Source organism: Anthonomus grandis, chromosome 7, assembly GCF_022605725.1.
Source record: "Anthonomus grandis grandis chromosome 7, icAntGran1.3, whole genome shotgun sequence".
In the NCBI taxonomy this organism is placed as follows: Eukaryota; Metazoa; Arthropoda; class Insecta; order Coleoptera; family Curculionidae; genus Anthonomus; species Anthonomus grandis.
In genome coordinates this window covers 16,607,114-16,630,808 of record NC_065552.1, presented here as the reverse complement: position 1 = coordinate 16,630,808, position 23,695 = coordinate 16,607,114, and the positions used below count along the sequence as shown (strand labels likewise).

General features: G+C 33.9%; 1 protein-coding gene across 3 annotated transcripts in view; it reads right to left on the bottom strand.

The window, feature by feature from the left end:
- The window catches only part of LOC126738171 (raffinose invertase-like), a 34,152-nt gene extending 10,693 nt beyond the window's left edge, over positions 1-23,459 (bottom strand). The window contains exons 1-3 of one of the 3 annotated variants that reach the window (XM_050443368.1): positions 23,338-23,459; positions 22,871-22,939; positions 20,228-21,719 (exon numbers count right to left, since the gene is read on the bottom strand). In XM_050443368.1, coding sequence (XP_050299325.1) covers positions 20,250-21,719; positions 22,871-22,891 — 1,491 coding nt within the window. In that variant the 5' untranslated portion in view covers positions 22,892-22,939; positions 23,338-23,459 and the 3' untranslated portion in view covers positions 20,228-20,249. Of the gene's footprint in view, positions 1-20,227; positions 21,720-22,868; positions 22,940-23,337 lie in introns of those variants that run through there. The other 2 variants (XM_050443367.1, XM_050443369.1) reach the window with 2 other exon arrangements.
- Positions 23,460-23,695: the final 236 nt, after the last annotated feature.

Below are 23,695 nucleotides of genomic sequence, written 5' to 3'. Positions count from 1 at the left end.
TATGAAAAAAAAAATTTTTTCAAAAATCTCGGACACGTCGATTTTATTTTTGAGGGGGACAACTTTTCCTCACAAAGGCACCCTCATACCAGCAACCCCCTTCGAGGGGGTGGAATCACCCCTAAAATCCTAAATAGAAGGAGGGGTCGTATGATACCTTATTTTAAAGGTCTTTTAATTCTGAATATAACTGCCAAATTTGAAGTGGCTAAAATTATTTCTCTGGATAAAACAGCTTGTCAAAATTGCGGAAACAGCGAAAATGAAAAAGGTATTATGGACTCTTTTTTGGATAATATTTTTAAAAGAACAAGGAAATCCTATTTTCGAAGGGGTCACTTATTAATTAAGAGGCCACCTAATACCTGGAATCCTTTACGAGGGGTTGAAAGCACCTCATAAATCTTAAACAGAAAGAGGGATCGTGTTATACCTTATGTTAAAAGCGTTTTCACTTTAAATTTAAATGGTGACTTCTGAGTGACTGATGGATTTCTTCTGGATATGAAAGCCAAATAAAATTCTGGAAAAAATGCTTTAAATAAACCTTTATGCCTGAAACCTTTTCTTACAATTTTTTTATTGGATCATTAAAACATGATTAAAAATTTATTAGTATTGTTAATATTATTGTTATTATACCTTATCATAATATCATACATAAATAAAAACAAAATACCAAATAAAATGCAAACACAAGTATCTGAAGAATTTATTTAGCTTGCTAAATATCATTGGTACTTTTTTCATAAAGCAGCATTTATTTAAATAGTTTTAAATTATTACCCAGTCTTTTACGTGTTGAAACACTGTTAGCAATGGTTTATTCTACTGCAGAGAGGGTTGAGATGATAGAGTTTTTCTTTCGGCATAACAATTGTGCCAATAGAACGGTACAAAAATTTAATGACCTTCATCCAGAAAAACGAGTCAACAGAAAATACGTTCTAGAAATAGTTGCTAAATTTAGGGAATCTGGCAGTGTCTTAAATAAAAAGCGTGAGGTTCAAAATGCTGTTGTTGTCAATGAAGCAATGCAAATAACTGTCCTAGGTCAACTTCATGCCGAACCAGGAATAAGTGTCAGAAAATTGGCGACGAGTACAGGAGTAAGTGTTCATAGGATACTTAAGCATAATAAATTCCATGCTTACAAAAGTCATCTGGTGCAAGAACTGAATGAGGACGATTTTGACAGACGAGTGCAATTTTGTGAATCGCTTAGTGATATGATAACTGTTAATCCGCGTCTTATTTACAACATTTGCTTTTCAGATGAATGTACTTTTTTTCTTAATGGCAACGTAAATCGTCATAACTGCCGCTACTGGTCAAATGCAAATCCGGGCCAGTTTCGTGAAGTTCATACCCAGTTCCCTGAGAAGTTAAAGTCCCTGTTTGGGCGGGAATCTTGGGCGGCTCCATTATTGGTCCGTTTTTTCTGCCCGGAAATTTGAATGGAGAAATGTACCGAGATCTCTTGGAAAATGCCGTATATCCAAGAATAGTAGAAATAATGGAAGGCGGAAATCATTCTGATCATGATCAAGTCGTTTTCCAACAAGACGGAGCGCCTCCACATTATGCTGCTGGTGTAAGGCAATATCTTGATGAGATATTTCCTGATCGTTGGATTGGAAGGAGAGGACCTTTTATGGAATGGCCAGCTAGGTCACCCAATTTAACCCCATTAGATTTTTTTTTATGGAGGCATTTAAAAACAAAAGTTTACGCTACCCAACCAGACACCCTAGAAGACTTACGCCAGAGAATTATAAATGAGTATCAGATGATAACACCTGAAGTTCTACAAAACGTCAGGCATCGTTTTGAGCAAAACCTGTATTCCTGCATGGAAGTAGGCGGGGCACAATTTGAACATTTAATAAATTGACGTAATTTAAATAAACTTGTTTTATTTAAAAGACACAAAAGGAAAAGGGTAGGTATTTCTTATCTCTCCACTTTTACTGGCAGTAAAGATTGTATTTCTTGCTATTTTTATATCCACAAGATATCCATCAGTCACTCAGAAGTCACCATTTAAATTCAGAGTAAAAATGCCTTCAAAATAAGGAATGACACGACCCCCCTCGTAAAGGGTTCCAAGTATTAGGGTGGCCTCTTAATTAATAAGTGACCCCTTTGAAATTAGGACTTCCTTTTTCTTTTAAAAATATTATCCAAAACAGAGTTCAAAATACATTTTTCATTTTCGCTGTTTCTACAATTTTGACAAGCTGTCATATTCGGATAAAAAAATTTAGCCACTTCAAATTTGGCAGTAATATTCAGAATTAAAAGACCTTTAAAATAAGGTATCACACGACCACTCTTTCTATTTAAGATCTTAGGGGTGATCCCACCCCCTCGAAGAGGGTTACTGGTATGAGGGTGCCTTGGTAAGGAAAAGTTGTCCCCCTCGAAAATAAAATCGACGTGTTCGAGATTTTTGTAAAAAAAAATTTTTTTCATACCAAAAATACCTCTGTTTGGTTTTCGCTGGGACACCCTGTATAAACTCGGTATTGAAAGAAATGTCGTTTTCACTGGGAATAACTTTGCTATCTTCGAAACTATTTTGCGTATCGATCGCTTGAATATTTAACAATTCCCTTGAAAAGTTCATACTCGTGTTGAACGTTTATCTGTGGAATGTTAATCTCATGTTTATCGACATAAATCGAAATTAACTTAAACAAAAACAAAGATAAGGACCCAAAGTCACGGTCTCATCCAATCTATATAATTTCTCAAAAAAGGCTTAAAAGCTACACGTGTTTCGCTCCTGTCGGAGCATCATCAGGCCTAGACCTACACAGATCACATTACAAGATTGAGTTCTGTGCCAACACCATATACGAATCGCGCATCGTGAAGCGGTGTTTCATGAAATCGATGAATATTATTATCAAGAAATTGAAGGGATGAGAGATGTCCTACGCTCATGAACTTAATAAATATACCTGGACTGCCAATCCATTGAAAAATAAATGACCACCACGGTGACCGCGATTTTGCGTGATTGTGTACTTTCGATGTTGGTTTACAAGATATTGTAATGTGATCTGTGTAGGTCTAGGCCTGATGATGCTCCGACAGGAGCGAAACACGTGTAGCTTTTAAGCCTTTTTTGAGAAGTTATATAGATTGGATGAGACCGTGACTTTGTGTCCTTATCTTTGTTTTTGTTTTCGTTTGGTCTCTTAGAGAAAAATGGATGATACATTTCTATTTGAAATTAACTTATCTTTTATGATTATTTTGGCATTTACTATTAGTAAAAAAGAAGTATGTGTTTATTCAAAACCAGAAATTCTACGAGTAGCTGCGGAGTTACCCGATTTCCATTTCCAGTTCCAAGTCCCAGTAAACTTTATACCGTTTACTGAAAAAGATGCTACATATTTTATTTTGCACAATTCCAAGTTATTCGTGAACTTCCCCAGATAAATATACTTGAAAATTAAAACCGGAAATTTAAAAATCACTGGAAAACGTATGTCTAGAAGTTTGTGTTCAAAATCACGTTCACTTAATAAATGTTTTTAAATTTTATTCTTATTTTTAATATTTTTATTTGTTTTTGCTTTTATTTTGGTCTGCTCTGCCTCCGGGCGGAAAAAAAGAGATTTCTCTAGTATTTCTGTGTCTTTTCGGAAATATCGTGTAGACATTTAGTAGCAGTTCGGATACTTTGCTTTGGACCATAATTATTAAAATTACCTGTAAGAAATGCAAGCATGTAAGCTTTCCCACTTGTCACTCCTTTGAGACATATGTGATTGATTTAAGTAGCGAAAGTTTCCAGCAGCTAAACAATAATAATATTCATAATTATTATTGTTTTAGCTGTATCAATCGGTATGTTGTAGCCTTAATAAAGCATAGAAAAAAATATTTATGCCCACTAAAGGGGCGAGATATAAGGTAGAAAATGCCTGGCTATAATGTAAGTCAGTAAATTTCCATTCGATTTTTTTGCCATTGCCTTATACTTAGTAAAATGCTCGGAATACGAATCACTTTCAGAACGCGCAGCTTTTATTTGAAAGATCACCTCTAACGGTCTTGTGTCATTCTAAAAAAAAAATCGCAAAAGCTGTCTTTAAACTAAAGAAATCAATTAATGTACGAAAAGACTTGACCGAAGACTAGACTGCTAGAAATTTATAAACGTTAAACAAATTAATATAATTTTAAATTAAAATTAATTTGCTTAAACTGTATCTGAGACATTCTACATTTAAATTCAATTTATATTACTTATTACTAATTTCTATTATATTACTAAATTCTTCATGCATTTGGTTTATCTCATCAGCCCTCTTCATTCTTTCTTCACATTTTCTTCTGACTCTCCTTCTGCCCAGCAAAACCCTAATTAAATGTTTCCTCTAAACGGTTTAAGGCTTAGTTTATTTGATTAACCACTAAAGAATAATAACTAAAACCCTTGCACGCATCAAAAATCCTACAAAAACTAAAATAAATAGTTTTTATTCTACATTCTTTATCAAAGAAAAATGTAATAAAACATGCAAAGCAACTAGGTGAGTAATATAAGCATAATGTAGTCTGAGCGTTTAAGCGATGTACGAATAAAGCCACAATCTCTCAATAACAATTATATTTATAAATATCGCAAATAATAACTTTTGAATAGAAGTCTTATCGCTTCGAGTCTTGTGAATATATCTATTCTCTTTTTGTTATCTCGCCCTGCGAAATATATTAAAGAATGTGCCGAAAATGTCATTTCATTTTGTGTCATTCCAAAAACATCCGATCAGGTGAGTCATGCCGTTTCATAGCAGTTTCGGTGGGTTAGGAAGGGTAGTACGTCAAAAAGCAGAAACCTTTGAATCGAAGCTATAGAAGTCAATATATTAATGAAAAAGTATAAGAAACTTAAAAAAAAAACTTTTTTTTCGATGAGTTATTTAATTAATAATCTCATTAATAAATTAGTTGAATAAATGCTATTTTAACCACTCTGCGAGTTTTAGACACACGTTCTTTAGTGATTTCCAGTGATCCATATTAATTTTCCAGCGCTCATTGACAGGCGATCAGAATATTCGTGTAAATTTGGGAAAGTTTACGAATAACTCGAAAATTAGCAAAACAAAATACCACCTTTGTAATGACAATCAGACAACTTAATAATTTTTTGTGGAATTGTTAATTTTTGGATAAATATAAATATGTTTATTCATGAAATCTTGCTAATTTTAATATATCCTATTATTTTGGATGCAGATTTATTACGTATTATAGGAAACGCTAAAACATACCTAACAGGTTACTAATTTTACTGTATATCGAGAAACCCGAGATTAAAATTCCAGCGATAAACGTTCAACACGAGTATGAACTTCCAAGGAAATTGTTAAATATTCGGCCAATCGTTATACGCAAAAATAGTTTTGAAGATAACAAAGTTATTAATAGTAAAAATAACATCTTTTAATGCTGAGTTAATAGGTTTTTTAAATTATCATTTCGATGCGCAAAAGCTTAGCTAATGTTACAATCTTCCACAAAAAAAAGCATTTTAAAAACAATAATACGACTTAATTTCAACATGTATAGTCAAGAGAAATCGGAAAAGAGGCAATACACAAATCGTTATAATAGTATTTATATATTAAAAATAAAAAAATTATGTTTGCACATTTTCTGCCTCGTTAAGGGTTTTCATGGGAACTCGTGCGTAGGTGCAGTCCCACAATAGTAAGTTCCTTGGTTGTAGCATATAACTAGCCTGATTGAAACTGAACTAAAACGGCTTTGTATTTACACTTAGCATTTGTAAAGTTCTGTGTTTTTCTCTCGTTTTCTCATTTTTTCTCGTTTCATTAGAGTTTACTTGTACACTGTTACGATGGTAATGAAAATCTTGTGCCGTTTGTGCCGCACCATTGAGAAAAGGCTATTGAAGCCGATCTTTTCACAGGTAAACCGTCATCATAAAGGTAGAAAAGGTGATCATAGAAAAAAACCTAAATAAAAACTTAAATGTGAAGTGTGTGGGAAATACAACAATCTTTATATATTTACATTCAAATATTTTCCTTGACTACTTATATTTATTACTTAACTACTTATATTTTAATAGGCTAAAAAGAATAAAAATCTCGAGTTTTGTCCATGGGCTTATTACAAGGACTAATTTTAGGTTTTTTTTGTTGTCTTGACAGAAAATGGCAAAATAAATTGTTATAAACTTATATCTTAAAACATTAATTATTAGGAAATTTATAATATATTTAAAATATTTAATTTCCATAAAAATGTTTTTTATTAGATGTATCTTGAACAGATCCTATACAGGGTGTCCCAGCGAAAACAAAACAGAGCTATTTTCGGTATGAAAAAAAATTTTTTTTTCAAAAATCTCGTACACGTCGATTTTATTTTTGAGGGGGGACAACTTTTCTTTACCAAGGCACCCTCATACCAGCAACCCCCTTCGAGGGGGTGGAATCACCCCTAAAATCCTAAATGGAAAGAGGGGTCGTATGATACCTTATTTTAAAGGTCTTTTAATTCTGAATATAACTGCCAAATTTGAAGTGGCTAAAATTATTTCTCTGGATAAAACAGCTTGAAAAAATTGCGGAAACAGCGAAAATGAAAAAGGTATTATGGACTCTTTTTTGGATAATATTTTTAAAAGAACAAGGAAATCCTATTTTCGAAGGGGTCACTTATTAATTAAGAGGCCACCTAATACCTGGAATCCTTTACGAGGGGTTGAAAGCACCCCTTAAATCTTAAACAGAAAGAGGGATCGTGTTATACCTTATGTTGAAAGCGTTTTCACTTTAAATTTAAATGGTGACTTCTGAGTGACTGATGGATGTCTTCTGGATATGAAAGCCAAATAAAATTCTGGAAAAAATGCTTTAAATAAACCTTTATGGCTGAAACCCTTTCTTACAATTTTTTTTATTGGATCATTAAAACATGATTAAAAATTTATTAGTATCGTTAATATTATTGTTATTACACCTTATCAGCATATCATAAATAAAAACAAAATACCAAATAAAATGCAAACACAAGTATCTGAAGAATTTTTTTTAGCTTGCTAAATATCATTAGTACTTTTTTCATAAAGCAGCATTTATTTAAATAGTTTTAAATTATTACCCAGTCTTTTACGTGTTGAAACACTGTTAGCAACTTAGAACATTGAAAGGCTGGAATTAGTAAACAACAACCTTGTTTGAGTCCAACATGTGCACAGGGGCAAGAGGGGTGTTTTGTTTACAAAAATATTTGCCGATTCTCTGTTGTCAAGTCGACGCAAATTTCCAACGGAGGAAATTTTTAGCTATATTTTAGCAACCATTATAACGTTAATTTTACTTATTTGTATTGTATTTTATAGGAAAATTTAAAATAAAAAGTATAAATACTACAATTAACCTATTTTAAGAATAAATATAATATCCTTAAGCAAAAAAAAAAATTATTAACATTCTTATCCCTAAAACTGCTTCTAAAAAATTTGAAGCGACAACACTGGAGCTTAAGCGCCTGAGCCATACGCGTAGTGTCATCTGTCAAACGGCCTCTGTTTATTTTCGGGATTCGTGTATTTTCATTAATTTTTGGTTTAAAAACGAAAAAGGCCACTTTTTAGTGTTTTTTTAAATTGCTAGGATGGCAAAAACTTGTGTGCCGCATCATGATAAAAAGGTGATTCAAGCCGATCTTTTCACAAGTAAGTACCGATACTTTCATAACATCACATCAAAGGGTTACCATCATCATAAACGTAGAATAGGGGATCTTATAGATATAAACCTAATAAAAACTTGAATGTGAAAGTGTGCGTAAAAGACCAAAATATTTATATTTTTAAATGTACCTATCTATATATAGTTATGTTTTTTTAATATAGACATTAGGTAGATATATGAAATTACTAATTTTTTATTGCCTTTAAAGAAATTTGAAATTTATTTAGATATCAATATATAAAGTTAATTTTGTCTTTCCCTAAAATTTGGTCGATAATTTTTTGTTTGTTTTACCATATTGCAACTTACAATAATACATATAGTAATTGGCACCACATATTAATTTATTACTGTAATTTTTTTTAAATATATTCTTCTAGTATAAAAAAATCGTCACAAAATGTATTAGTGTTACTCATATAAGCTTTATTTATATCTAATACTTATTAAATTAGGTATGTGTGTAAAACTATTTTTTTACTAGGATTTCTAATGCACTGGTTAAAAACACAGCAGCCGATAATTCAGTTAATTTACCAAGTGATTTACCCTTCAAAGCTGCAGGGGTAGTTTTCCTGAAGAATGCAAAACCTTCTTTAGCTTCCAAAATGGTTTATAGTACAAACAATGAAGCTAATATAGACAAGTATGGATAATTAAAATAGATTAATATTCTTGATACATCAAATTTCGTATAATTACAGATCTGATCATTCATCATCAACAATAACTGTATCTGAGATTATAGTTACCATGGGGTCTAGGTCAACAATTACTATTTCTCATCCAAGCCGTTTTTGTTTAACTGCTACACATTCCCCGACTCTGCCAAGGAAAAGGTAAAAATACACTCAAAATAGACTACTAGTTTTATGCCATGTATCATCTTATTCTATTTATCTTATTTAAAGTGATATAGTATTTTATTGTGTTATATTTGTTTAATTAAATGCAATTAATCAAATGTATGATATTACAAAGATTCTTTATAATAACATACATTTTATTGATCAATTGGATTATCATAATAAATTTTTTTTAATTTTGGTAATACTATATTTTTATGTATATTATTCTAGGGTAAAATCAAAATGATATCATGAGGACCTAAGCACTGATGATTCACCAAATTATGGAAAAAAAAATAAAGAACAAAAAATTTTAATTCGAAGATTGCAACAAATAAATTTGCGCCAAAGAAATTGAATTAGATTTCTCAAGTCATTATTAAAATACTTAAGAAATAATAACATGATTTTCGAAAAAGCCCAACATACTACATATTTTATTTGACTTGTAAAAGTACTTGTTTGTATATTACTACTAATAAACTATCTAATCTAATCTATTGTACATAGTCTTTATTCTTAGGTAAGCTTTGTTTTTAAGTATAAATTAATATGATATAATAATTGGTATTAGGTATTATATAGGTCACTGTTAAATGTCTCAAAACCATTGTACAGGCTAAATACTCGTAATAAAAATCTTATAACCTATAAAAAACCTGCAACTCCTTCACAATTTGAACATCCTTGTAGTTTTAACTCTTTCCGCTGAAGCAATACTGTCTCTTTGAAAAAGTCAGCACCATAGAAGTATATATTATGTGATATAAAGTAAGTGATGTAAAACTGAGTTTTGTCCAATATAACAATAACAATAAAATTATGCAAAATAATAAAAATTTGTGTCTTAAAACATGATTTATTAAGAAACCTATAATATTATATTAATAAAATATTTAATTTCCATAAAAATGCTTTGACAAAAATGCTGCCTTTTATTAGGACCTTCCTCTAACGAAGTCCGTTAAAAAAAACACATAAATAGCTCGTAAATGGTAATATTACTTATACTCAAACTCTATAATAATTAATAAAAATTTATCAGGTAAATATTTGTTGACGACGTCACTGGTAGAGAGTGCTTGTATCGGTGGCATCAACAATGAGATCGAGTGGCGTTGCGGTGCCATTACCGTTTTCTCGTTGCTTCGTACTTTATTTTCATTTATTTAACGTATATTGACTTCGATATAGAATATCTATCAAATTTATTAAAAAAAAATGCTTGATATTTTATTAAAGGGGAGCAGTAGTATTGTTTTGATCCTTCGGAAACAATTGAAAATTTTTATGATATTATAAAGTGATTATTGCCATTTCTCTATAAGCATTTGGCATCATTGCATGGGAGATGTTGCAAGCAAACAAACCTGCCCATAGTTCCACGGCATGCTACTTCTAGCCTTTCAATGTTCTAAGGTTAGCAATGGTTTATTCTACTGCAGAGAGGGTTGAGATGATAGAGTTTTTCTTTCGGCATAATAATTGTGCCAATAGAACGGTACAAGAATTTAATGACCTTCATCCAGAAAAACGAGTCAACAGAAAATACGTTCTAGAAATAGTTGCTAAATTTAGGGAATCTAGCAGTGTCTTAAATATAAAGCGTGATGTTCAAAATGCTGTTGTTGTCAATGAAGCAATGCATTTAACTGTCCTAGGTCAACTTCATGCCTAGCCAGGAATAAGTGTCAGAAAATTGGCGACGAGTACAGGAGTAAGCAAAAGTAGTGTTCATAGGATACTTAAGCATAATAAATTCCATGCTTACAAAATTCATCTGGTGCAAGAACTGAATGAGGACGATTTTGACAGACGAGTGCAATTTTGTGAATCGCTTAGTGATATGATAACTGTTAATCCGCGTCTTATTTACAACATTTGCTTTTCAGATGAATGTACTTTTTTTCTTAATAGCAACGTAAATCGTCATAACTGCCGCTACTGGTCAAATGCAAATCCGGGCCAGTTTCGTGAAGTTCATACCCAGTTCCCTGAGAAGTTAAATGTTTGAGCGGGAATCTTGGGCGGCTCCATTGTTGGTCCGTTTTTTCTGCCCGGAAATTTAAATGGAGAAATGTACCGAGATCTCTTGGAAAATGCCGTATATCCAAGAATAGTAGAAATAATGGAAGGCGGAAATCATTCTGATCATGATCAAGTCGTTTTCCAACAAGACGGAGCGCCTCCACATTATGCTGCTGGTGTGAGGCAATATCTTGATGAGATATTTCCTGATCGTTGGATTGGAAGGAGAGGACCTTTTATGGAATGGCCAGCTAGGTCACCCGATTTAACCCCATTAGATTTTTTTTATGGGGGCATTTAAAAGCAAAAGTTTACGCTACCTAACCAGACACCCTAGAAGACTTACGCCAGAGAATTATAAATGAGTGTCAGATGATAACACCTAAAATTCTACAAAACGGCAGGCATCGTTTTGAGCAAAACCTGTATTCCTGCATGGAAGTAGGCGAGGCACAATTTGAACATTTAATAAATTGACGGAATTTAAATAAACTTGTTTTATTTAAAAGACACAAAAGGAAAAGGGTAGGTATTTCTTATCTCTCCACTTTTACTGGCAGTAAAGATTGTATTTCTTGCTATTTTTATATCCACAAGATATCCATCAGTCACTCAGAAGTCAGTTAAATTCAGAGTAAAAAGGCCTTTAAAATAAGGAATGACACGACCCCTTTTTCTATTTAAGATTTAAGGGGTGCTTTCAACCCCTCGTAAAGGGTTCCAGGTATTAGGGTAGCCTCTTAATTAATAAGTGACCCCTTTGAAATTAGGACTTCCTTATTCTTTTAAAAATATTATCCAAAACAGAGTTCAAAATACCTTTTTCATTTTCGCTGTTTCTACAATTTTGACAAGCTGTCATATCCGGATAAAAAATTTTAGCCACTTCAAATTTGGCAGTTATATTCAGAATTAAAAGACCTTTAAAATAAGGGATCACACGACCCCTCTTTCTATTTAAGATTTTAGGGGTGATCCCACCCCTCGAAGAGGATTACTGGTATGAGGGTGCCTTGGTAAGGAAAAGTTGTCCCCCTCGAAAATAAAATCGACGTGTTCGGACATTTTTGTAAAAAAAAATTTTTTTCATACCAAAAATACTTCTGTTTCGTTTTCGCTGGGACACCCTGTATATTAAGTATCTTGAATGAAAAACGCATAAAAAGTTGATAAACAGTTATATTGTTTTTTTATTGTTAATATTGGAAACCCCTTTTGAAGACCTAGCGAAGCTCTTAGCTACCTTAGCTTTATAAGAAAATGGCTTATTTTTTGTTTGACGTCTTTAATGTAATTCCCGAGGGTATCGTCTCACCAGTAGGGCAGTTTGAAGTTTTCATCTGCTATAGGAAGAATCGTAACTTTTTTGAAGCATTTTTATTGAAATATTGGGAGTCCATTTACTTTTCTAAAGAAATTTTTAAGATTTTTGTAGAAGATTTCTGGTTGCAGTTGTTTGGTGCTGGAACGAATTTTCTTTAATTCTCTTATTTATCTATAGAATTACTCGGTTCTTTTTCCAACTTAAATTAATAATTTTCAAGATTCATATTGACAACTAAGATTTGCCCACTAAAGTTAGGAAAGTTTCTATTTTCTTAATAAACGCGTGACCGCGTTAATTATTAATTTATCACCGCGTTAATACCTCAGTACCGTTCGTGTCCGTACCACCACTACTGTTACCGCGTTTACTAAGTACCGCGCATGACCGTGCTCTATATAACGCGATGCACTGACCGGCAGCGGGCAGTCCGCTGAGTCCGCAGTCCGTTGAGTGGCAGTCCGACCGAGAAGACCGACCGAGGTCAGCCCCACAGTACCGTACATGGCTCCGCCGCCGCCAGCTCCTTCACTCCGCCGCTGTTGTCAGCATGTAAGTATAATAGGTAAGAAGGTAGGCAAATTCCTATTCCTAGTCTCTACAGGATACACGGGGTTGCGTGCCGGACCGTTACGGGGTAACACTGTGTATTCCTTAAAAAGTGCTAGGGGGCTACGTGTCGGACCGTTACGAGGTAGCACTCTGCATTGGACATAATCCCATTATTCCTAGTGTCTACAGGATACACGGGGTTGCGTGCCGAACCGTTACGGGGTAACTCTGTGTATTCCTTAAAAAGTGCTAGGAAGCTACGTGTTGGATTGTTACGAGGTAGCACCCTGCATTGGACATTCTCTACTTATTCCTAATATCCACAGGATACACGGGGTTGCATGTCGGACCGTTACGGGGTAACACTGTGTATTCCTTAAAAAGTGCTAGGGGGCTACGTGTCGGACCGTTACGAGGTATCACCCTGCATTGGATATTATCCTATTATTCCCAACCTGACAACCTTGCCATCTTCTACCTACATAATTAAGACCGCGTCTACCGACATTTTGAGACAAACAGAGTTGGCCGAGGTTACGAGCAACCGCATTTATATTAGACCGCTAAATTATCCTGTGGGTGACTTACCGCTTACCATTCCGATTATTACCGACCGTTTCATACTTTATTTTCTCTGGGCTGTATCTGATCCGTTCATTCACTGCCATAAATTACCGTACCGCTTTTACCTTTTGCTTACCGACATGGGTTCTCTTCATTGCACCCTCCTCTTCCCGCACCGTACCGTATTGAATTTGGCCGTATGTAAGGCTGATTGAGAAGTTTTAGCAAAGAGATGACATGTTAGGTTTTGGGATGAGTAAATGTGATTTTGTTACAATGTGCCTATAGTTTTACTCACAAAGAAGACCTGGATTACTTTGTCCACTGTCTAAAGGCTACCCGATAGGCCGTGGTCCCTTATCCACATTAAAGTTGAGGGTGGCGCCTGAGATAATGGATGGATAACCAACTACAAACTTTATAAACAACCCAGAAGATCGAGAGGGGATAGAAAAAATTAGTAAGCACCAGTAATACCATTACAAAACTGGCGCCCGAGCAGGGACCTTTCCTTTTTTCCGAATACCGAAATGTGACCTGCTTTTCATCCCTGCCCAAACTAACATTGTCAGATCTCAATAGATACCGTTTACCAAGTGTGCACAGAAATATTGCTAAGAAAAGCAGAAGATCCGTTACCATCTTCAGAGATTAGTCAAGTTGTGTTAACGCGCCTGGAGACTGGACCGTTTTTTTCGTCACATGACCGTTTACATTGTTGAGGACCGTTTTTTTTAACCCGGTTTGGCAGTTAACCTGAATGACCATTTCCAATCTAAGAGTACTGCGCATGTGCCGTAACAAAGTTTCAGACAGTCCGCCCCTGTGGTACCGTTTATGCACCGAAAGCATATGTTTAGAGTTGAAACTCCATTTACAGGAAACATACTGTTTGACTTACCGTCCTTAGTATCTGCGCAGTTCAAACACATTATTTTCTGCAAAAGCAATATTTTGATGTAGCTAAATCCGATGGATCGCCGTACGCACCTTTCAATAAGTCAATGATGAAGAGGAGAACATGCGTTAGAACAAGAACGAATACTCCCCACCCGATTATTTTCCAATTTTATTCCGTTGAAGAGAGCAAAGTGGGAGAGTCGACTACAGACCTCGGCACCGTTCACATCGAGAAGGGAGTCGACTACAGACCTTGAAACCGTTCACATCGAGAAGAGGGTCGACTACAGACCTCGAAACCGTTCACATCGAGAAAGGAGTCGACTACAGACCGCCCCACCGTTCACATCGAGAGAAGAATCTATTACCGACATCGGTACGGTTCGCATCAAAAACAGGATACCGCCAACTTTGAGACCGCACGCACTGAAAAGAAGTATACGACCGACCTCAATACCGTTCAGATAAGAGGGTGTCTACTACCGAACGTTTTACCGTTCGCATGAAAGAGATCCTGCTATCGATTTCTCGACAGATTAACCGAAAGCAGTAGATTAACAACGCCTTAGTCGCTTACCGCCATTGCAGTTTTACCGAAAGGAATCCGTTCTTCGACTACCTAGCGACAAGATGGAACCGACTACGTCCCAGAACATGACAGCGACTACCGTATCGACCGGGAACATGACCACATCCGCAACCGGCCCATCTGAATCTACCGACACACGCGTCAGCTGGATATACCTTCTGAAGAAGGATGATTTAGTAAGTGAGCGAACCAAGTTCGGACTAGACACGTCTGGCACCGTAGACCTACTAAGAAAACGATTGACTACTTTTATAAAATCTGGAAAAACTACTCCAGATCCGAACCACCAGGCTTTTATATTTCCGACCGTATATCCACCGACCTCCGTATTACCACCAGCGGTCACGGCAGCTACGACTGTTGGCCCCCTACCGTCCATAACGATGCATCCAGCAAGTCCGTTATCAGGACCGATGCAACCACTTAAGGTTCATAGGCAATAATACAAATAGCTCTTAAGGTCCAGTGGCAGGAATCGAGCACCGTCCGGCGCAGCTGGGACCAGGATGAACAAGGAACAACGGGATCAATACTACGCACAATCGCCAGCCGAATTCCAACCGTACAATAAGCAACAATGACCAGTTCTAGCGATGTGGGGAAGGCGGACATTTTAGAATAGACTGCCGCGGACCTGCCAGGTTGTTTTGTTCCAGATGCGGAATGACTGGAATAATGTCACGTCATTGCACTTGCTCCCGTCCATATTTGGGAAACTAGATCGGTGCTGTCCTAGAACGAGGTCATCACAGCACCGCTATCGTAAAAGAACCTCGACTCAACCCACACAATCCCGAATACCTCCGCCAGACAATCTACCAGCAATTTCAACCGACACCAGACCGCATATACGGATTTTTATAGACGACGCACCGTACCTGGCTTTGATAGATACTGGAGCCGCCCACTCGTTTATAGGAGACCGTGCTGTAGCAACCTGCCGCCTCAATAATTACCCAAAAATGCTACCTATAGTTTCAACAGCCAAGGTTGCCAATGGAAAGATAGTTGCTGTTATCGAAGCAAATAAGATTCCGATCATCGTTGGAGACCTCCAGTTATTTTCCAAATCTGACTTCCGATATTGTCTTGGGAATAGACTTTCTAAACAGACATGACGTCAAATTACACCTCAGCACAGGCCAAACATACCTAGGAGACCGTTTGTTACCACCCCATGTAGCCCTATAGGCTCAGTAGATAGTGTTCAGCGCTTGAGCTTGACGTCTATTGAGCAGCAAGAGCTAGACCGATTCCTGGAAAATGAACTGAACAAATTCAAAATCATAAAGAGTACCACGCCGTTAGTAGAACACGTCATTCGCCTACGGGATCCAGAACCTATAAAGCAAAGATATCGACCACAGAACCCTAAAATGCAAGATATTATAAATACCGAAATTCGACAAATGCTAGAAGATGGAATCATTGAGCCTTCAGGTTGTCGATGGAGTTCACCGATCATCATGGTGCGTAAAAAGGACGGCAAGTACCGTTTTTGTATTGACTTCCAAAAGGTCAACTCTGTTAGCCAAAAAGATGCATACCCATTGCCTTTTATTAATTCGATTTTGGACAAACTACGTAGGGCTCGATATTTATCCAGTATTGATCTGAAACAGGGCTACTGCCAAATCCCACTTTCCGAGAGTAGCAAACCAATAACCGCATTTACCGTGCCTGGGATGGGGCTGTACCAGTTCAAAGTAATGCCATTTGGGTTACATTCCCGAAAAACATGCGGATTTTCATTATTCCAGTATCTACAGTTATGTCTGTTCACCAGGCCATTTAAAAAAAAGGTCGATTCGGCACTGAATCAAATGTTCTTCAATAAATGGGGATCGTCGTCAATTCGCTGGCACATCACTTCACAAAATTGAATTCTCCTATCAAAATAATCTTCTCCGAGTTCATGAAGAATATGCATTTTATAAGGAAAGAACTTATTTTTTTTTAAACTTTATGTACGGAACCAGTGGAAATATTTGTTAGTTTTGCGGCCTTTGGTATAGACAAAGTTGGATCCATAGCAAATTGTCCTAGTACTTCAACTTGGCATGCTTCATCGACAACTCTATTTTCATATTTTTTCTTATTGCAAATCGATCCCGTCTCTTCAAATTTTCGTATCAATTCTAATACGTATTCATGGCTCACGTTTTTATCTTATTACCTTTCATTAAATGCTCTCGCGGTTCTGCGAGCACACCGATCTTGAGCTCCATAAAGGAAAATTATTTCTATTCTGTCGGCTAGCGTATACACCATTTTATTAACTCACTGTTTTAACTAAAATTGAAAAATTGCACCCGTCAAACTGACAGTTTTAATAATAATAAATCGCCTGCTTTTTAAACGCCTTAAAAATGTAAGGTATTGCAGTGTTTTTTTGTACCTATTAGGTAGGTTTCGCAAAAAATATAAGTGATATCAATACACATACAAAGTTATAAGACTGCAAAGATTTTTGCAAAAAATTTGAAGACACTCTTTTTTCTCGCAAATAACGGTACACATTCTTTACTTAAAAAAATAAATAATTTGCTTGAACTAAATGTACTGTTTGTTACCACATATTTTAACTTCTAAATTGCTTGTATTTTTTTTTGATGATCTATTATAAAAAATGTAAAAATTTTAAAATGATGTAGGTACCACACTAAAAGTATTTATTTAAAATACCAAAGTTTAGCGTAAATAAAATATTCATTATTTCTAGACATTTTCGCTAACTATTTGCTTGCACATTTACCGATTTCATTTTTTTTTGGTACCGTTGAATAGAGAATTTTACGCTGCTTACTATGATGTATCATACGATGGGGGTTCCCATTTGACATATTAAAGTGAGGTTAGCTGGAGGTGAGGAGGTGATTGATAGAACTTGCGTAATTAAACGTCACCCTGTATATCTAATTTGACGTGTTTTTTTTTTTTTTTTTTTTTTTAAGAAGGTTATTATGGGTGGATTGTTTTGAAATGAAAGCACTGTATACTAATATATATGTGACCTAAAATTTATTTAACCTAAACGTTTTCACTCTACGTACTCTGCTGTACAACTATCGATTGAAATAAGTCGCAAAACTGATGCAGAAACAAGAACTTTTCAAATTTTAGCTGTATAAATCAATTTTTCACCCGAGTTGCCTTATGTTCTTCTTCTGAATGTTCTTGTTATTTCTGATGTTCTAAAATTACGAAGTTACAAGATATTATGTTCATCATAATGGAAATGTAAAAAGGTATTATAAATTGAAAATTGTGATTTGTAATAAATTAAAGAAAAGAGAGATATATTGAGAGAATGAGAAGAACTAGAGTGCTTTTTGAGGATAGTGTGTAAAGTGGCGTAAATAAGCATACTGAGGAACTTACCATTTAAATTACCAACCAGGTAAAGAAAAGGAATTATCAGAGTTTAGTACATCCTTAGAAAAGGACAATCATGAACTTATGGCTAAACTACGTAAACTGAATGCATTTAATATAAACTTAATATTCATCTGAAACATAATTGTGAAAGAAGTTTTAGCACATACGTTTAAAATTCTTGATGCCGAAAAAGAAAATTATTTGTCACCTTAAGGTTAATGTGGAAAATCAGGACACTCACCAACCAATCAGCATAGGAGAACGTGAACCCCATGCAAGTGCTTTATTCGACGCCTCATCCTAAGTCCAATGCACAAAATAATTTAAAAAATAAAATTGGCATCCTTACTGATAATTTGGAAGAAAGGTTTATCACTATTTAACAAAAGAACTCATAAGCTCTGAAATTGGTGTAATATCTAAACCATTTGGTATATTTAATGGTTAAGTGTATTCATGTGGCTTAGATTTCTGATTTGGCTGTGAATAACTATGTAAGTATTTAGCTGGTAAATGTAATATCTTTGTAAGTAAAAATCTATTCTTGAAATGGCATAACTATAACATAACGGGTTAAAAAGGGAGGGTAGACTTTTCTCTTTTCTAGTAGTTAAGAAAAGTTAACTCTTAACTCTAAACTTTTCTCAGAAAGAAAGAGGGGGGGGCGAAGAGATGACAGATTAGTATTTGTCAAGGAGGATATTATTTATTGGGCGGAGTAAAAATAGATTAATATCAAACTTAGTATGTCTATCTACTCTACTCTGTTCATTAACACAAACAAAATCTGGTGATTTTATGGCTTTGTTAATTTCGAGGATCTCTAGAAGGTCCAACCTTAAGCCTTTTTGATAAACATGAAGACCTTACTAATTATTAATAAACTTATTTATGTTAATTTTTATTAGTTTGGCATATTCTTTTACCCTTGTTTCAATTCTTTCAGTTCCACTTTCCTCGTTGTAGCACACATTACAGTCAGGATGAGAACATTTGAGTCTGTAGACCCCTGATCTGTGGGTGGCAGTCTGTGGTTTAGATAAGTTGCTAGAAGTACGGTATAACATACATAATTTATTATATGAATGTCTCAAACAACTTTTGGTAACTTCGGTTGTACGTTGGCTTTATTATATTTACATGAGAGTTTTTTATTTGACGATTTATTGAGTTGCTTAACATACATTTTATTAATAACATTGTCAAGATATCCGTTGTTTTTAGAAATTTGAACAAGAGATTTTAATTCTTTTTGAAAGTCATTTGAAGAAAGAGGAATATTAAAAAGTCTATGAAAAAGTGAATTAAATGCTGAGAATTTTTGGTAAATTTTTAAAAGTTGAAATTTGTTGTTTAAAGTTGTTCCATGTTTTTCGCCTTCACATCCATGTTCTTGAGTCATGAGTCCATGAGTTCATGTTCTTCAAACTTGTAATAAAGCTTTTCAGAGCTTTTTGCTTTTTTTATTCCTCCTGATGACTGTTTATCCTATATACAAGATTTAAACTACCATTATACTCTCACAAGTTACATAATAGCTATTCATTAAAGAATATTATCTTGCATTTAATAATCTTACTGAATAGTTTAATCATGACTGTAAATAAGCCATGCATGCAAACTTTTAATCTTGATTTACTTCTTATGTTTTCTTGTCAATTTTTAATTTTGTTTCTGCATTTTTATCGAAGAGATGGCATTTTGCTAGCTTTACTAATTTCTCCTTTTTGGATTTTATTGCTATTTGCTACTTATTATTATTTCTTATATTTAGATATTCTTTAATTACTATTTATTTAGTGCTAAATGTTTTATTAAGCAGAAAGCTTTCCATACATTCACAAGTACTTTGTATTTATATTTTAATAAAGCAGGTTTCGATTTGGTTTGATTTAATTTATATTCTTCAATTACTGGCTATGCCGATGCATATTTATTTTTAATTATAGTAGTGTTTTTACAAACGAATTTTGGCTGTTTGGCTACTTCAGCTTAGTTCTTAACTAAATGACGATGAGGGATATATATCTTTTATCAATTAAAATAAAAAATTTAAATCCCATCATCAAACATATCAGCTCGGCTTTAAAAGTAGTAATTTTTGTATTAACTCCTTTAATAATTACAGTTTTTTATGTATTTTATATTTTTAGATATTAACCTTATCATATTTAGAATCACAATAATGGATAATTGATAGGAGCCTAAGGACTAAGGTTATAAATATACCATACATAAAAAATGAAAAAGATAAAGAAAGAAATATATACAAGTAAAGGGCAAATAAATCTAGCGTTTTTCTTGCTTTCATTTTATTGATTTTTTACAACAATGTCATAGGATATTAGACTAATATTAACATATCCATTAACTGGAGCAACCGAAAATTTTCTTTGGTTATTGTTTGGATAGATTCTACTACTCATAACGGCTACACCGTCATTTACAAATACTTCAATCGACGAGCTATCCACAAAAATATCCAGAGATAACTTAGACAAAGAAAGATCAATTGCTACGCTACGATTACTTTTGTCAAGACCGTACTTTGGATAATACCTTTCCATAAATAGTCTATTAAGTTCAAAATCTACGTAAAGTACCACACCTTCATCTATTGTCGGTTCTTCTTTTAGGAAAAGCTGAATGGCTTGGCAGCTTGAGTTAAGAAAATTAAATTCAATCAAAATTTCACTACTAAAGACGCTATTGTTAAGTGTAAGCATCTGATTGCTAGATATAATAGTATCAAAAATATCGGTATTTTGATTACGCTTTTCTAAAATTTCCCTAATAGGTTTGGATAATAAATCTCCAGAGTCAGTTAGCGAAATCTCTCTAGGAATCGTAAACATTCCACTCCATCCAGTTACATTTTCTGCGAATACCGATTCCCACATATCAAGCCAAGAAATCTGAATTCTTCTACCATCGGGCGCCAAGAATGATTGAGAAGCATAAAAATCATGACCGTGATCAATTTCCGTAAATCCTTTTTTGATTGTGTAGTTCTTTCCTGGCTCCCAATCACCAACAAAGTATCCTGTTTGATAGAGATTCTGGTAGTTAAATCCATCTTGTTTTATTCCTTGGGGGCTGACAACCAGTATCTGCTTACCATTAATGGTAAAAAAATCTGGACATTCCCACATATATCCTAAAGATTCATTACCTCCTGCTAGTACTCCTTGATAAGTCCAGTTAAAAAAGTCGTTGGACGAATATAATAAGACCTCACCTAATTTATCTGTTGTCTGGGATCCCATAACAACCCACCAAGAACCATTTTGAAACCAAGCTTTTGGATCTCTAAAGTTTGACTCATCTTTATCTTTAATAATAACTACTCCTCTTTTTTCAAAATTAACATCATCAGAAGAAATGGCAACCATCTGACGTTGTTTATTAAAATTATCACTCACTCCAGTATAAATTAGAACAAGTTTTCCATGAATATTAACTGCTGATCCACTAAATATACCATTAATATCATCTTCTAAAGAAGGGCTAAGGGCGATTGGTAAATATTCCCAGTTCAACATATCATAGCTCCTTGCATGACCCCAGTACTTTGTGCCCTCTTTATTATTTTCAGGGTTATATTGAAAAAATGCATGATAGCATCCATTATGATAAATTAGACCATTGGGGTCATTTATCCATCCTTTAGGTGGTGCCAGGTGGTACGTAGGATGCCATGTAACTTCTTCGGTTTTCAAGATAGAAATTGCTTGGTTTACTATAAGAAGTACAAGCCAGGTACTTAACAACTTCATTTCCGTGAAAATAAAATATGCTTTCCTAAATTGACATAACATAAATATATTCTAAAAAAAATATTAAAAATATTATATTTATTCGTGTCTTTGTATATAATTGAATAAAGTAATGCGAAAGGAATATTTTAAAATCTTTTCAGAAAATATAACTTATTACTGTTTTTGTACCTCATATGAAATAAATTAAAAATAACCTTCTTTCTATTTTTTTTTAAATAATTGTTACAAGGAAAAATAATTGCTTAACTAAATACTAAGGAGAACATAACAAAAAGGTATTAAAATTAAATTTTTCTTGAATTTAATATAATAAGAATAATCTCTATAAAATCTTCAAAAAAGAGTGGAAAAACATGGAAAAATGCAACTAATTATTGTCAATGATTTATATTTTTTAAATAACAATAATATTTTATCTATATTAAACCAGATAAGTGACGGATAGTTGAAAATTCACAACTTTAACTAGTTAGAAAAGAATGAAAGCAAAGCAGAAACGTACTGCTACAACTCAACAAGAAAGAGTGAATTTACGAATTTGAGTAACGTTTAGTAAAATTTTAAAATAAATGTACCTCTCTTTGTTTACTTTATAATAAGTTTAAAGTTGTGGTGGGACAGTACAGTTAGGCACACTAAAGTTCTATGAAGGCCGTTAGGATATACAAGAGCATCTTATGTATTGTTGATGGAGCTCAGACTAAGGCATTGGTGGAAACCATCAAGATTTCAAAATATGGGCAGTAAAAATAAAATAAAATAAAATATGTATCCGAGATTCACGGATGTATGTGGTATGAGACAGGCTAAGGCATACATAAATCATGTGCACTAATTATCTGCCGGTCTCACCAGATAATTATTGCGGAAATACGATATTCAGCTATTTTAGGTCTTTTAATCGGAACATTTAATATGCCATCATTGTGAACTAGTGTGTATTGCGAACAACCCAAAATGGCGGTGAGGACTATTAAACTGCAGACCACGCTATTGGGAAAATTATGAAATTAAGGTAGAACATTGGTTTTTGAAGTTCCGAAATTATAAGGAACTTTCCGTCAGCTCGTGTATAGCACGATAAGAAGGCGTGTTCGATATAGCGTTTTTATCTTGAAAATGCTTTTAGATAGAATTCTAGGTCACACTTACGTCTTCTGCAACAGACATTCCATGTACAATATTTTGTGTGTTGTTCGTCTTTTCTTCTAACCCCGTCAATACTACAATATTTTATATGTTACAATTTGACAGAAATTTAAGACCTAATTTCTTTGAAAATTATATAAAGTGACAAAAATAAGCAAAGATAATTTTTTTAGTATTCTTATAATCCATATATTTTTATTCCTAATAAAAATAAAAATTGTGCACTCATTTAATTTTCAGTCTTTTGTAAATATTCAAAAATTGTTTTACATAAAAGTAACTTGTTTTTTCTGTACCACATGCCGTAAGTAAAAAATATACATTCTTAAATAAGACAAACTTAGTCCTAAAATATCCTTCAAAAGGTGCTCAAGATTAATTGATTTTTCAAATTTTTATTGCCATTCTATGATGTTTTTATTTAATAAATACTGTCTGTTTAAATAACACTAAAATAATTTTTAGTACTTACTCGGATGTCAAATAAATATTAAAACAGTTTTTTTAGCTTGCACAATACTGAATATGGCTTAAAGTACTAATGCTTTGTATGCAATTTCTTTATACATATTTTTAAGTACCTTCGATTTAATTTATAGTAAACCGATAGATTTCCGGGATTTTATCAGTATCGTCATATAGGTTTTCAAGTATTTAAAGGTACTTTTGAAAATTCAATTATTACTTAAGTGTTTACAGCATAAATACAATATTTGTATAATATTTATTTCATAAGTTTGTCCACTAAGACAATAAAAATTTGTTAGTCCGTTGTACACATTTTTTTGCACGTGTCTTCGAGCTACACAAGCCACTTTTTTTAAAAGTTT